Genomic DNA, 16,224 nt, shown 5'->3' with positions numbered 1-16,224 from the left:
CTCCAACAGCTTGCCTCCTTCCAGCATTTAATCCTTGTTTGCTTTCTGATTAGACAAAATATTCGCCAGGTATCCTTTCCATATTCCCTGCCATCAAACCCAGTAAGATCCAAAATCCTCCGTCAAACATCTGGTTTTAAAACTTGGGAGATGGTAGTGGAAAAAAAAAAAGTTTTTGCACAAGCCTCTCACTCTGTAAGCCCAGGCCTGTGCTGTACCTTTCCCTCACAACACTCGGTTTCTGCTTCAAGTAACTGACCTTTCAGCTCTACCCGCATGAGAGGAACAAACCGTGGAGAGAAGGTACACGTCTGCCCTCTTCCTACAGTCCTCAGCTTCAGATTTCACTTCCGTCACGTGCTAGAATCCCGGTCTCCCGTGTCCTTCCCCAATCTGGTCTAAGAGCAGAGTCCCCTTCTAGAGCTGTCCATGCTTCTCAGATGTGCTGTGTGTGCTGTGTGGACCCCAAGCGGAGTGGAGGGCGAGCAGGCCGGGGGTCCAGTGGACGCTAAGGCACTTTCCTCTACGTACAGCGGCAGGCTGCTGTCCCCCCGGCACTCTCCCGAGCAGATGACCTGACGCACGCCGGCTCCTTGTTCAGACAGCTTGTCGCCGAGGAGGAAGACTCGTCTGCGCCCTCACTGTTCAAACTAGGGTGGCTCTCTAGTATGACCAAGTGACACAGGACAATCCGTCTCTCTAAATAAATACTCCTGCATTATTTCTTTTAGCAGTGCCTCTGCTCATTCGTTTCTAAGCCACACCAGTCCTTCCAGTTGCCGTGGTGGAATGGGGCCCCCTGGTTCCCGTTGGGGGTTACTTTAAGCATAAAGTGAATCCTTGTCCAATAGTTTCACAACACTTGTGACTTCAGACACCAGTTCAGAGAGCTTACACTGTGTCAGCCTTCACCAGCGCCTTAATTCTCGACACTACAAGGCGGGATTATCAGAGAGCACACACAGGCTGCTGCTGGACAAGTCTGTGAATAAGACAAAGTCATTTACGTATTCCTTGACTGTCCGAACTGAGCAGTGTTTTCTAAGTCTGAGATGTAGGCTCTGGAGGAATAACGGTAACAAGTTTATCTGGGGATCCAAGGGTCTGAGAGACCTTCTCTCTGGAAATACAAATATATACCAGAGAGAGGACGGTTATGAGGGCAGGTGCTGACTTTGTCATACAGTCTGACTGCAATCTGGTGGTTCTTCTGTCACAGAGGACAGAGTACTTTCAACAGGACACCTACATACTAAGAGGTAGATGGCAATTTCAGTGCAAGACTGAAGCAAGCTTTCTATGTCTTGGAAAAAAACTTAGGTTTTTTCATGGAAAGTAGATACTCTTTACTAGTTTATTGAATTTAAAAAATTGAAGATCCCGCAAAATGAAAAGGCCTTTTTACAGAAAGTAGAATTTCTAAGTGACAGATCTGGAAATCAGTCTGACTTGGACAAACTATGGATTCAACACGCAGATGAGATTTCCTCCTACTGTTGACTTGCCCTGGATTTCATACCCACCCTCGAAAGAATCCTATAAAAAACTGCTTCAAAGCCCCTTTGAAATCGCAATAGTGCAGCAAAACCACAAGTAAACAACGGCCTGTTAACCTGTTATTTCAAATATAGACTGAAAAGCCAACAGGCATCTTTTTGTGCAATTTTTTTTAAAACATCGTTAAGTTGAAATATCAAATCTGCGCAGCGCGGTCCCTTCACAGAAGGCAAGAAAGTGCCGGCACGTCATGTGGGAGGCCGTCCTCGGTGCTGCAGGCTGTGAAAGTGGGCCTCCTTCAGGGTCTGGTTGATGTGGAAGTACGGGCTTTGGCACAGCGCGGACGGCACGGGCGCGGGCTGCGGGCCGTGAGGGCTGGACCGGGCGGTGGGGTGGCTTGAGCCGCTCTCCGGCGCGCTGGCCCGGTCCGGGCTGTTGATGCTGCTGCTGCTGCCGCTGCTCCCGCCACTGTCACTGCTTGAAGACTGGAACAGGGGAAAAAGACAGGGCATCACAGTTAGGCTGTTCAGGGCTTAGGAGCTTAACGGGGGTTAACTTCAAATACCCTCTTTAGGACTGTTTTCCTACTCAGTTTGAGGAGGATCAGCATGAAAACACACACTGGGCTTTAGAGCTTACAAAGCATTTTCACTAAGATACTTCATTCTGTCCTCACACCTACCCGCGAAGTCAAGTGGGGTGATGACCCAACACACCCCCCCAGGAAGAGGCAGGGTCCGGACTCCAGCGTGGGCCCTCCGACCGCGAATCCCTTCCGCTACATCTTCATTCCTTTACGCATCTCCCCTGCTTGCTTTTACCACGCGTTCCTATCATTTCCAATAATCACAGAAGGGAGTTCTCAGCCTCCAAAGGGAAGCATCAGTCATTGGTACAGGGTATGAAGCAGGTGCCCTCGTAACAAGTAAGGTGGCTTCTGGGCACAAGTGAAAATTTTGACAACTTTGTGGTTATCATGGGCACAAAACCATACTCTCTGAAGGCAGAACACATAGCCTGAAAGACTTTTTTTTAATTGAAGTATAGTTGCCGTACAATATAAGTTACAGGCGTGCAACATACTGATTCACAATTTCTAAAGGTTATATACCTCATTTATAGTTATTATAAAATATTGGCTCTACTCCCTGTGTTGATCAGTATATCCTTGTAGCTTATTTTATACCTAGTAGTTTGTACTATCCTGAAAGACTTGAATATACTTCTTGTAGAGTTATATTAGCATTTTTGCAGTTCGCTATGTGTACACGTGCACACGTGCACACATGTGCCTAATTTTCTGTTTAATATCCCTAATGTTACTTGGTGTCTTAGTCATCTTGAAGAGGCTACTCAGAGTTCCCTGGTAAGAGTCACTCTCAGAAATCTCCTTCCTTCCGATGCGAGGATCTTCAAAGGGAAGGCAATGTAAGGATGGATCCTTTTCCGAATTACAGTCTTTGACTGTTTCTAATAAATGGCAACCCCAAAAACTTGACAACAGCACACTTCTCTATTTACAACGCAACACAATATTGTGCTGGAAGGAATCAATGCATGAGGCATTTAGAATTCTAGAGGTTAATGATCTGGTGTATAACTTTTTTAAATTTTTACCCTTTGATACTTCTAAAGTTATATTCGTTTATACAAAAACACTGGTTTTGAAATGCCTGCTTACGACCGTGTGAAATCCACATGTAAGGGCAAAGACTGGCAAGAAGCAGGTCACAGTAGAGGTCAAAACGGAGGGGTTACAGTTAGTGATTTTTGCTACCCTTTACTGCAACTTTTTGCAATGTGGTTATTATCTGTTTTCATTATAAAAGTAAATGTATAAATAAAATGTTGTTTCTACATAGATACTTTAAAAATGATTCTTAAAATACTAGTTCTATCCAATTTTTGATCAAAAGTTATACCTAACAATGTGTACATAAACAAACTTATCTAAAATGGCAAAGAAAGCAATGTTCACGAAAGGCATCCAGTCTTAACACTTAAACCAAGAATTATCATGGTCCATAGGTCATTTGTCAGCGTAAGGCACTTACACTTAACAGGGCACTTAGCCCACTGCCCCCAGGTAGTAGGAGACAACCTACCTATCTTCTTAAAAACAAAATTGATGAAAGCATTATAATGGGCTGAATAAGGTCAGATGGCAGGGTTAACAGCAGCAGCAATTACATTTACTTGAAGACTTAAGTGAAAGCCAATTCAAAAACAAAAGCTGTGTTCCATAAAAGCCTCCCCTAACCTAGCACAGAATCAGCTAGAACTGCCGCTGGCAGCCGGCAAGGCCGCTACTCGGTGACGGTGACGAGCAGGTCACCACACTGGGTAGGAGGCCCACAGCACAGAGCACTCTGTCTCCTCTCAGTCTGTTTTCTTTCCTGTTTCTCGTTACAGGTACTGTCTGAAAATTAAGGCAAGAACTAGAATCAGTTTCTAGTAAGTCAAGTTTCCACCTCAAATTATATTTACTTCACACTGTAACAGCAAAGGTGACACTATTCTGAGAAAAGATAAAAATTCTTTAAAATAAACAGGTTAAAAAAGATTGCTGTACAATAACTGTTGAAAAGGAGAGAAAGGGAGACAAATACACCTGCAATTTCTAGTCCATTTTAAGTATCTTGTAACTCAGATTTTTAAAGACACGTATAAAACTGTTTAGTGTGGCCCTGTTTATAATAGCTAAAAATGGGAAACAACCTAAATGTCTAAAAATAGGGAAACTGCGACTTCCCTAGTGGTGCAGTGGTTAAGAATCCGCCTGCCAATGCAGGGGACACGGGTTCGAGCCCTGGTCTGGGAAGATCTCACATGCCGCGGAGCAACTAAGCCCATGCGCCACAACCACTGAGCCTGCGCTCTAGAGCCCACAAGCCACAACTACTGAGCCCACGTGCTGCAACTACTGAGGCCTGCGTGCCTAGAGCCCATGCTCCGCAACAAGAGAAACCACCGCAGTGAGAAGCCCGCGCACCGCAACGAAGAGTAGCCCCCGCTCGCAGCAACTAGAGAAAGCCCGCGCACAGCAACAAAGACCCAACGCAGCCAAAAGTAAAATTAAATAAATAAATGTATTTTAAAAAATAATAAAAAAATAAAATAAAAATAGGGAAACTGGTTAAACTATGGTATATGTATATAAAGTGTAATACATGAATTATAATCCGTAACGATGAAATTCTATTCTGCTGGTAACAGTGAGGATAAGAGATGTACACACACCAAGGCAGAAAGAGATCTTTAACATCTTTTTTATAGGTTACAAAACAACGTATAGCAGGTCCACTGGTTTTTAAAGTGTTTTCTTTACTGTATACATATATGTACACCAAAAATACTCTGGAAGGATATACATGCCAAAATATTTAGAATTTGGACCTCCTACTTTCTATAGCTTCTACAAAAAATACTTCTTTTGAGGGCAAAATACAGTCATGAGTAAGAGAACTAAAGAGTGCTACTACAAAAGAGAGTAAGGTCTCCAGTCACTCGTAGCTTCAAGACTGAGACTTAAGGAAAACACTGACACTGTAAGATTTTAGGAAGGCTGTTTGCCTCCCGTGACAGCTTAAGAACCCCTAAACTGCTTCAGCTGACTGTGGCAGACAGCAGGCCAAGGATGCTCTTAGACTAAGAAGAGGGAACCTATACAGAACCTGGGAATCTGGGTGAACGCACTTCACACGTTATTTTAATACACATAAAACATTACACCCTACTGTCATTAAAGGTAAGAACAATACATCTCTTTCAAAGGGGCACTGGTTCCTATTTTCACCCCACTCAGACGGGTCTTGGCATTATCGAGGGGCTTTAGGGAATATCTCACCATCTACGGATGGCCAAGCAGCAACCAGCAGAATAAAAGCAAGCAGTGCAACATGCTAAGGGTGATTGTTCTGTGAAACTTCTCTTGTGATGCACAAGTATATTTGGTATGTACTGGGTCACAAAATATGGCATTTCTGTGGGACCGGGTCAAAAAGTTTGAAAGTTACTGAAATGGGTCTTAACGCTGTCAGCCATCAAAGTGGTCTAACTTTGTAGGATAAAGGAAAGACCATTATTTCCTTTTAACCCTAAAAGCATAAAACCAAATTTTAAGTCTCTATCAGAGCCTTAAGATGTATGAAGAAGTAAATCGTTTTGTCTTATAAAACCAAAAAACTCGAGATGGAAAAAATCGTATTTCCCCTGCTTAGTGGAGCCTCTCTGTATCAGATTGCTTGGGGGGCAGAGATGAAGAGAAGGGAGAAGTATTCGAAAGAGCTTTCAGGAGTCTTGAGAGAAGGTAGAGCAGATAAAGGCAGAAGAACACGCACTGTCTTTAGCAGAAAGAATATACATAAATCATGGAGCAGAGGGCAGACAAGTTGAAGTTCATTTTCTTAGTCCCAAGGGCTCAAATCATACAGAGCTCCTGACCCCTCAGATAGGCCTGCCCTGAATTTTATTTTCCCAGGGTGTGAAGTCAGTTTAAGAGAGAGCCCATTTATACCCACGGTAGTAACAAAATAGCTCTAAAGACACTTTTTACTAATAACCTTTAGAAAGTCCCCCAGGTGGGATTGTTACTGAGTCTCTGCTTCATAAAAGGAGAGCCAGAGTATACGTGTACACTTATTACCTAGAGCTGGATGCTTCCTGTTAGTTAGAAAAGCAGATCAACAGCGTATTTTATTTTCTTTCAAGCCCCAGCTTCCCCTCACATCCATCTCCCCAACCAGTGGTGCTTTTAAATTTACGTGAGCCTCAAACGAAAAAAGAAACCTTGCTCGTTGTATTACACAGTCCATCCCTGGAGTCAGAGTGAAGTTCACCCTAAGGCCACTGCAGAATCTGAATTAAGTGCAAGGGATGATCCTAGCCAAGTCTATCAGAGCTTCTAATGTAAAACTCTGTGCTTCCAAAGTGCCCAATGATTTAAGAGAGCTCCAGATCTGCTAATACCAGTGAGACCATAAGACTCCAAATGCATTCAGTGGGCTAATTAAAACCACTTTCTAAATGTGCAAGGGAAGAAAATACAGGTGGTCACTTTTCTGTGTCAATGAGTAAATGGCATATCCTTACAAGATAAAATTGGACCACATCATCTGTTTGAAGTTTCTGCCTAAAAACATGTATGTATTCTCATTACTAAACAGATAACGTTCAGGTTCAATATGAAACTGCTTGGGGTGGCTTTTCTTGCTGTGAGTTGATGCAACATATTACAAATATTTCAAGGACTTGAACTGTGAGCAAAGTTTCTAAAGACGGACACTACAAATTGGGTTAACTTTTGAAAGGACTGTTCCTGCATTTGAATGGACCTTTTGAGAAGTTAATTTCAGAGTTAATTTGCTACAGGGTTTTAAACACACAACCTTAACACCTTACCCCAGAATCTGCCAAAACAGTTTTGTCTGTTAGGCTGGTCCTACTACTAGGACAGATAAATGATGACAATGAACAAAAACAAAGAGTGTTAAAATACCTTCTTTAAAAATTATGCAAAATATTCCCAGGGTCAGCTAAATTCAGTGCTTTAAAAAAAAAAAAAATCACCTAACATACTGCCAATTCTTATCAGTTAAAACAAATGGATTTATAGAATCCTAATTTTAATGATACATGGCTTCCCCTGGTTCTGCAATGCTTTTATCTGCCATGCCTCTACACGCCAACTAAGAATACCCTTGGGATTTCAGAGTCATGCCATCAAAGATCTTCCCTTCTAGTAGAGACAAGAAAAAAGACAGAGGCTGTTCCAATTAAGCCACCTCTGTTTTACTTCCACATCTTCTCGCTCTCTACTTGCTGTTACTTCGTAGTGATCTAAAAAATCAAAATGGTCTTGGCAAGTTAAAGGTATTTTTAAAAAGTTGGGGTCTTTGTATTTGAAAGAGGTACTGCTTTTGTTCACTCAGGTAGCAGTACTTCTTGTAAGGCATATACCTGCATACCAGAAGCCAGATTTACTGGAAGTGTCTAATGTAATTTGTAGATATTCAAGCTCAAAATAAAGAGCATTATTCCTACAAGTGAAGCTACAATTCAAACCAAAACGGCCAGCCTAAGAAAATGGATTTAAATAAGTTAAATCTAGCTAGTTTTTACCCATCCAATAACTGTCTGAGGTCAGGGAAGGGAGCTACCTTTGTAAAGGACCCAACAGGAAGGTGCAGAGTGACAAATCACTTCACTCCTTGCTCACCAGAGAGAAAAACGAACCTGCCTTAGACATTAACTACCAGGAATCATCTAGAATGCCTTTCAAAAAACCTTTTTATTCCTATACCTGTAATTATATCTCAATTTAAAAACCAGTATCCTAAGGCTCACAAGGCATGAAACCTAAGTCACTGGAGTTAAAATTCAAGATCTTCAATGCAAACACAGATTCGAGTTATGAGAAAAACCACTAGACCCCAATTTCCTTACTTTTTGTAGCTAGAAATCTAAAACTGCTTTCCAGCTAATACCATGTCATAGCATTTACTGAAAAAAATATTTTCCAGCTAAAAGATAGAGGGAGGAAAATTATTCTTCTCTGTTCCTATGATTCAAGAGAAGTCTAGAACCTAGTGGCCCTGGGTATATGTAGCGAAGTCCCTCAGAGCTTCCGATCTGTCTTCTGGGAGGCGGCACACACCGTGGGCAGGAGCCCGTAGCTCACACTCAGACTCTGGGGCTCCCCAGTCTGCCGCTCACCAGCTATGTGTCTTTGGGCAAGGGACTTTATTGTTCTGTGCCCCAGTTTTTCCATCTGAAAAGTAGAGATCATAATAACCACCAAACTGACAGGAAGAAAATGTACAAGTAGATTCAAAGTTTCTCTTTACATAACTCATCTGGCAAGTCGGTTCACATTCTTCAGTTCACGTTCTTCAGCTTCCTAGAATCTAGGAAAAGAAGAGGCCCACACTATCTCCATTTTACAGATAAACATGACTTACTTGTGGCACAGTTCGAAACAATTCAAACACCTCGTGTCTTATTTCCCAGTACTTGCCAATGTTATCACGTTTAGGAGAAAAAGGTGAGTTCTGGAAATTAATTATAAATGACAGTTTTAAATCTCTCTTACAATGAAAATAAACTTCCAAATGAAAGTTCTTTACGTTACAAGAAAAAAATTCTAAACTTAAGTATCTCAAGAAAGACATAGGAGGGGCTTCCCTGGTGGCGCAGTGGTTAAGAATCCGCCTGCCAATGCAGGGGACATGGGTTTAAGCCCTGGTCCGGGAAGATCCCACATGCCGTGGAGCAACTAAGCCCGTGCGCCACAACTACTGAGCCTGCGCTCTACAGCCCGCGAGCCACAAATACCGAGCCTGCGTGCTGCAACTACTGAGGCCCGCGCACCTAGATCCCGTGCTCCGCAACAAGACAAGCCTCTGCAATGAGAAGCCTGCGCACCACAACGAAGAGTGGCCCTCGCTCACCACAACTAGAGAAAGCCCACGCGCAGCAACGAAGACCCAACACAGCCAAAAATGAATGAATGAATAAATAAATAAATAAATAAAATAAGTTTTTAAAAAATAATAATAAAATAAAGACACAGGAAATGGCTCCTCTTAACTTAGTCTCTTAAGGAAACTTACCCCGTTGGCCCTACCTTAGAATTAAGATACTGTTTTCATTAACAATACACTTTGTCATGTAAATTAATAAAATTAAGAATCCACTAGTAATGACATGTTTTATTATTTCCCCCTTTATACACAATTGTCAACAAGCAGCCAAATGTCCCTAAACTGGATATTTTTATGCTATAAACATAATGATCTACTCCAGTGGTCACGATTCAATTATTCAGTAGTTAACTTTCCATTTTAAAGTTTTCCCCTGCCTTTTGCTGCTCTAGTTCTCCCTGGGTTCACTCAGACTCATTACTCGAGGGGAGGGGGAGGGATAAATTGGGAGACTGGGGTTGACATAAACACATTACTATATATAAAAGGGATAACTAATAAGAATCTACTGTACAGCACAGGGAACTATACTCAATACTCTAATGACCTATATGGAAACAGAATTTTTAAAAAGTGGATATATGTGTATGTACAACTGAATCACTTTGATGTATAGCAGAAACTAACACAACATCGTAAATGAACTATACTCCAATAAAAATTCATTAAAAAAAAAAAAAAGACTCATTAGTCGACAGCACCAGACGCTGGTAAATGTGCTAAAACGGAGGGTCGGAGGGTCGTGACCGCCCGTGAGGGATCTAATGGTGAGTTCAGATTACCGTGACAGGTAAAAAGCACCTGTATTGACTGTTACTTATTACAAGGGCAATCCAGTCCATCCTTCAGACTAATGATTACAGAGTGGTTTAACCACTGAATTTCTTTGGACAAGTAAGAACCAGACATGTGAACCCACAGGTTGAATAACAATACACTGTTTTCTTCTGTGAGAAGAAGAAAGGTATTAGGGAGTGAAGGTCATTCTCTACAAACAGCAATTAAAACAAACCAAAACTGTAATACTAAGGAGTATTACTCAAAATAAGAGATCAGAAATGTTTGATTTTTTTAAAAATGACAATTTATACTCCTGTTCTCAAACATCAAAATTGTAGATATAGGGAAAAAAGATCAATACAAAAAAGATCTACCGTACCTTTGAACTAATGCAAACATCATATAGCAGGACTGACATACAGACACAAGTAAAGAAATATTCAGGGGCTTCCCTGGTGGTGCAGTGGTTGAGAGTCCGCCTGCCGATGCAGGGGACACGGGTTCGTGCCCCGGTCTGGGAAGATCCCACATGCCGCGGAGCGGCTGGGCCCGTGAGCCATGGCCGCTAAGCCTGCGCGTCCGGAGCCTGTGCTCCGCAACGGGAGAGGCCACGGCAGTGAGAGGCCCACGTACCGCAAAAAAAAAAAAAGTAATATTCAGGGTGATACCGTGAAAGTAATCACCGCATACTCTTTTTAATGAATAGTCTTATAACTCAAAAGAATAATGGAGACTCAATTCTGTTAGTATTATCATTAGATGTTCATGGCAGCCTCTAATCTTTGGTTTTCTTCCAAAGAAAAAAGAGATTCCCTAGTTTAACCAAAAGCTCAATTACTTTTCTGTTAATCTCAAGGGAGAAAAAAAAAAAAACCAAAGAAAAAAAAAGGTGATAGGAAGATTTAAAAGGGAGGATAAAAGCTATAGAAATTTAAGTCTCCATGTAAAAGGATCTAGTCTGCACGGGTACATCAACTGCTCCTGAGTATTACCTACATGACAGTTACTGATTTTTTTTCTCCCTGAGGGAATTACTTTGGATTTCTGGTAAAGACTGGATATAGGTCAAATCCTATTACTGAGAACTAATTAAAGTACAAATTACTTTGGCTGTGGAAGAACTGTGATCTATGGAATTCTGCTTTAAATGATGAGACTAGGGCTTAGGAATCTTTGCCACTGAGGAGTTTCTCTCTTAGGGTGACAACTGTTGAGGGTCAAATCTTTAGGTGCATAATTTAATAGCAGCATCCCTTCAGTGTCAGCTTCCTTGCCCCACTGCAGACCAGGTGCTCAGGTGCACAGGAGGCATACTGCAGCACCCAGGAAACCAAAGTTCAAACCAAAGTTTGAACTTTGCCCTTTCCCCCTCCCCCGACTCCACTCTGCTTCCCACAGGTGCTCTTTTCAGAACAACATAATGAAAACATAAACACAATTAAAAATAGGACTTCGCATACACATACATTATATATTCCGAATGCTTGTACGGTTTCTCTTAAAAACATGGAAAGCTTATCTTTAAGAGACATGGAAGCAGCAAAATATACTTGTCTTAAGGACAATTAATGTTTAGAAACGATTAGACAATAAGCTGGCTTCTGTATTCTGTACCGCAAAAAAAAAAAAAAAAAGGCCATGACTCAAAAAAAAGAGGTTAAAAACACTGCAGTCAAATAAGATCACTTTTCTTTATTCAAAAAAATTTTAATTACATGGAAGTAACTGGGTTATTTAGCTCAAGCAATGAAAACAGCAGGTACTCTGGACCATACTTCCTACCTCTGTGTCCCAGGAATCGTGAAAGACAGGGTTCCTGCTACTCCTTTTGGTCTGTGGGGGGAGATGGTGGTCTTCTTCACTGCCATTCCTTCTCCTTTTCCTGAAATTAAATCACAAGGAGAAAAAAAAAAAAATTCAACAATTGACCTTCTGGACACTTCCAACTGTAAACCATGACAACATATAAATTTGCCCTCTTGCCTAAAAAGAGATAAATCATCATATGATATCCCAATAGGTAAAAAAAAGTTAGAAGTACACCGTCGCCAGGCACGAAGAACAAAAATATAAAAGAGCAGCAGTATGGTCGAGCTTAAATTAGTAAAACTCATTTCTAAAAAAAAAGCTTGACAATTTGAAATGCCTGCTGGGAACAAATAAGATCAGGAAGACATTAAGGACTAAGCTCTCAAACGCCACCTAATTAATGTGATCTTTTCCTACATCTCCTGAAGCTATGATTCCCAGTTACCTAATTTAACTCCTGTCCCTACGACAACATCTAAGACAGGAGTGACTGCCTTTGCCTATTTACACTTAAAATCCTTATAAAAATGGTGCTGTACAGGAAGAGCATTAGAGGTTCTGGTAGACTCTAATCTTTCATTTTCTTTCATCCCTGAGTTTTCCCCAATTATCACATTAACACAAAACCTCTCTGCCCTCTAACATATTAAATTACTTTTCTGGACAATCACTGGAAAGGCTGCTCTTGGACACATTAACTTGATTATTCCGGCTACACCACCTGGTATTACGAGAAGTTACTTCACCAGGTTGTTACTGTGCGATTGTAGCACCAGCCACTTAAAATGTCCAGGTTTCTAGAAAAATCACACATATTTCTCAGTCAAGTGTTCTGAGATGTACAAGAAAGACAAAATTTATATGTTTTCTATGCAAGAATCAAGTGCTATCAGGACTTCCAAACCCCAGTTAGAAATCAGAAATAAATTAAAGGAGGTATAGTTTTAAGTCAAATTACATGGAACTGTGCTGTCCAGTACAGTGGCCACAAGATATATTTGTTAATTTAAATTAATTAAGATTAAATAAAATTTGAAACCCAGTTCCTCGATCACGCTGGCTACACTTTCAGTGCTCAGTGGCTACCCACAGCTAGTGGCGACTGTATGGGACCACACAGATGTAGGATGTTCCTACCGCTGTAGAAAATTCTACTGGGCAGTGCTGGCTAGAGGCCAATTTATACAAAGCAGCACAATCTATTATAATGAAATCTCTTCAAGGTTCAAGTTTCTATAGCTAGAGGGTTAAAGAGCTTTTTGGAAAGTACTGAATTTGAACATACAGTATCTTCTATACAGTTATACTTTCTATGTGAGTAGGGTGGCTTACTGTGGTAGGCCCTTAACCCTAAGGCTCTGAGTTGAGGTCTGGACATAGGAGAAAATTTAAGTTATCACCCCAAGCTCAATCCTCTGTACTTCTGAATACATCTAACATTGTTAATGAACGAGTATGGATAGTTTAGGCTTGGAGTGATGAATGATGGGCGTGCGGTTTTGATAAAGCATTAACCAACCTGCAGAGGGCTACACCATTTACCTCATTCTAAGACTCAGTTGTTTATAAAATAAGATCTCCTTATCTTTCTCTCAGGGGATTAGATCTTAGCCTGAAGTACTGGAGGTTAAAAACTAGATAAATATCAGGTTTTAATCATCATTAAATGGATGTGCTACTTGAACCAAGAAATTGCTACGTTCGTTCTAATATGACCACTTACAAAGCACACCTTCTGATGGAAGGCCAGCTGACGCGCAAAGAGAAACTCCTCAAATGACAGCGTGTTGGTCCCCAAACTCCTCCTTTATCAGTATGCCAACAGCTGATTGTGCCTGGGCTGCTGAGTCACTCTAACCAAACTCAAGAGCCTGACCAAAACGTTCCAATTTCCTCTTTTATAATGGGAGATAAGATACATCTTTCTAGCGACAAGACTACGAACGTCAAGAGGATAGGCTGGTTTTGAAGATTTCAATTAAACTCTGGGAAAGTCTCATGAAATATCCCTGCCTCATAATCAGTTGATTTCTCCAGGTACCAGAATCATCTCTTTGGCCCCCTGGGAGTCCTCTTCTTTGCGCGGCACTAGATTAAGGAGGAGCCCTACCTCTTCTTCATTCTCCTTTTTCTAAGCTCTTTGCAGATTTCACCCTTGAAACATTTCTCTTTCAACAACATCACTAATAATTGTCAAAACTACAGCTTCATGCTTAACCCCCTCCACACAATCAGTCAGATTGTAACTTTTAACATTAATGCCATAGACCAGGTTATAATTTGAGCAGCCACCCTGTAACTGATTACATTCTCCCTAGCCATCTAGTTACAGATCATTGTTTAGCACCTGTTACTTCTAAGGATGGCAGAAATACATCACTTTTCCTCATTTCATTTCTCTCCAATCTTCCTGTCATCTCCTAGAGATCAAGCATAGAAGAAATCCTAGAGTACAGAGACTAGTGGTTTTCAATTTTTTTTTAAAAAAGTAACAGAACTCCTACGTCCTACCAAAAAAAAAAAAACCCTCTATTTCCATAAGAGATAAAGGATCTGTTTTAAAGTAGAAGCCTCCCTTCCCACAAACCCACCCCTCTTGCAGTTTGAAAAACCACCGTCTTAGACCAACCCTTCATCTTAAAGTTGAGGAAACAGATCCAGAGACCAGAACTGACTTGGAGATGCTAAGACAGCTGGAGCTGGTCCATCATACTCCACGACACACGGGTGCAGAGAAAACCCTGCCAAATCAAATGACTTATTTTATAGTAAAGAAGTTACCATGTTGAGATTGTGTGAACTAGATAAAAAGAATCTGTTACTAGTATAAACACATTCAGATTACCCGTGTATATAGCACAGAATAAAAGAAATATTTTGCTAAGAAATATTTCGACTTTTTCAGATATGTGAGACACCCCAAGGGACTACTGGAAGTACGAACTGGGTTTGGGAAGGAAAAAAATGGCAGTTAGATCAGGCTTACTGTACCTAAGGATCCTGTGACTAATTCCAGTAGCAAGTTGGTACACCTGGCCCCTAATTTCAAATTTAGTCCACTCTTCTTTAATATACAAATAGAGGCTTTATGCCCCACTCACTGCATGACCCAAGTCAATATGCAGAAGTTTGGAGAACCCTAGATTTTCGCTATTGGCCGAAATAACTTCAGGGTGCCTACGAGAATCTCAATGCCATGAATTTACCATGCTCCAGAGTAGGGTCCTTGTGGAAAGACGGTCAATTACATTCAAAGCCAATGGAAACACAGAAAGACAAGAAAAGATCCAGCATAATCTACCAAGGCAATCCTATCTTATTCACTTAAGCCTCACTGAGATTTTACAGAATAAAGGAAAAGAGCGGTGAACCTAGAAAGACCCACTGCGCTCTCTAAATCTCTTTCCTCATCACAAATATGAAAGACTGAACTTGCTGGTCTACAGTTTTCAGTTCAAACTCCAGGATGAGGGATTTTTCTAATTTCGAATAAAGCCGATCCTCTTCATTCTGGGGTACAATCCCAACTTTCTCCTCCCCACCTGTTTACAGGGGGAAATAAGGGGGAAAAAAGAAAAAGAAAACTCGCAGCTTGGTCCGGACTGTCCTCCGTCCGTGTCAAGGAATCATAACACCACCTAAATTAAGACCCGGGCCTAGGCTCGGAGAAAAAGTAGTGCATCACGATATAATCCTACCTCCCGCCTTCCGAGTCAAACGGCTCCGCACCCCAACAGTTTAGAATCCTGCCTGTTCTTAATGCTACAGCCGAGAGAGAATCCACAAGCCACTTTGGGTCCTCGGCCCTTCTGTGTTCACAACCGCCCAGGACACAAGTTCTTCGGTCTAACCTAACCCTTTCCTGCTGCAGGGTTAAGCCCAAGCCTTCTTTCTGACCTTGGGGAGACCAGCTCCCCGCCCCGTCCTCTCACAGACGCCCTAGGGGCTCCTCTCGAAGATCAGACATTCCTCCCATCCCCCTACCCTCCTAAATTTAGGACAGGGAAGCTTTAGGGCCATCGTCTCTCTTCCGGGACCGATCAGACTTCATTCCAAATAGGGAAAGATGGGGGGAAAAGATGGGGTCGAGAGAAACCTGGGCCCTGGGGAGTCACTCCTTCAGCGCCCCCAGGGACCAGGTATCCGATCACCCGCGCATCCCGCTCCCCTCCTCCCCCGGACTGCAAAGCACCCAGATGGAGACCTGCCGGGCCCACGCTTGCTCGGACCCCGCGTCACGCGCCCCCTCGGCTCCAACCGCCAAGACACAGCAACCGGCGAGGGGCTGGAAAGGAAGAGGGTCCCCTGCGGTCTCACCTGGGGCGGAGGCGCTCGCTCATGTTAGCTGATGGAGGCGAGCGACGCGGCGCCGCTCCGCGAAGAGAGAAAACAGAGGGTGTTGTGTTCCGGCGGCCGCCACGCCCACACCCTCGGGCCTTGGCTCTCACCGCGGCTCCGGTGGAAGCGGCCGGCGATGAGTACCCCTCTGTGGGACCCGTACCACCTCTACTTCCGGCGTCTGATCCGCGCCCCCCCATGTCGCAGCCGCCGTGGTACCGCCCACCCGCGGCTGCGCAGTGGTGCGACCCCGGCCGCGCCGACCGGTAACCCCGCCCACAGGAAAAGGCGGGCTCGGAGCAACCAGGAGCTTCTGGGA

General features: G+C 42.6%; 2 protein-coding genes across 5 annotated transcripts in view; one reads left to right on the top strand and one right to left on the bottom strand.

Annotated features, from left to right (window-relative positions):
* COG1 (component of oligomeric golgi complex 1) overlaps positions 1 to 4,495 on the top strand; it is a 17,091-nt gene extending 12,596 nt beyond the window's left edge. Inside the window, exon 14 of one of the 2 annotated variants that reach the window (XM_079905464.1) lies at positions 3,910 to 4,495. In XM_079905464.1, the coding sequence (XP_079761590.1) occupies positions 3,910 to 3,927 (18 nt within the window). In that variant the 3' untranslated portion in view covers positions 3,928 to 4,495. Of the gene's footprint in view, positions 1 to 533; positions 695 to 3,909 lie in introns of those variants that run through there. The other variant, XM_079905465.1, reaches the window with a different exon arrangement.
* VCF1 (VCP nuclear cofactor family member 1) lies at positions 1,738 to 16,224 on the bottom strand. 3 transcript variants are annotated; one of them, XM_079905480.1, is made up of 4 exons: positions 15,885 to 16,224; positions 11,541 to 11,640; positions 8,457 to 8,546; positions 1,738 to 1,982 (listed from the first exon to the last, which is right to left on the bottom strand). In XM_079905480.1, exons 1-4 carry the CDS (start codon positions 16,103 to 16,105, stop codon positions 1,746 to 1,748), a joined length of 648 nt encoding a protein of 215 aa, XP_079761606.1. In that variant the 5' UTR covers positions 16,106 to 16,224; the 3' UTR covers positions 1,738 to 1,745. The 3 variants fall into 3 exon arrangements, with proteins under 3 accessions (XP_079761606.1, XP_079761605.1, XP_079761607.1); XM_079905479.1 differs by lacking the exon at positions 8,457 to 8,546; XM_079905481.1 differs by lacking the exons at positions 8,457 to 8,546; positions 11,541 to 11,640.

This window comes from Stenella coeruleoalba (assembly GCF_951394435.1).
Source record: "Stenella coeruleoalba genome assembly, chromosome: 19".
Taxonomy (NCBI): Eukaryota; Metazoa; Chordata; class Mammalia; order Artiodactyla; family Delphinidae; genus Stenella; species Stenella coeruleoalba.
Note: the sequence above shows the minus strand (reverse complement) of the source record. Positions and strands in the feature narration are given on the sequence as shown.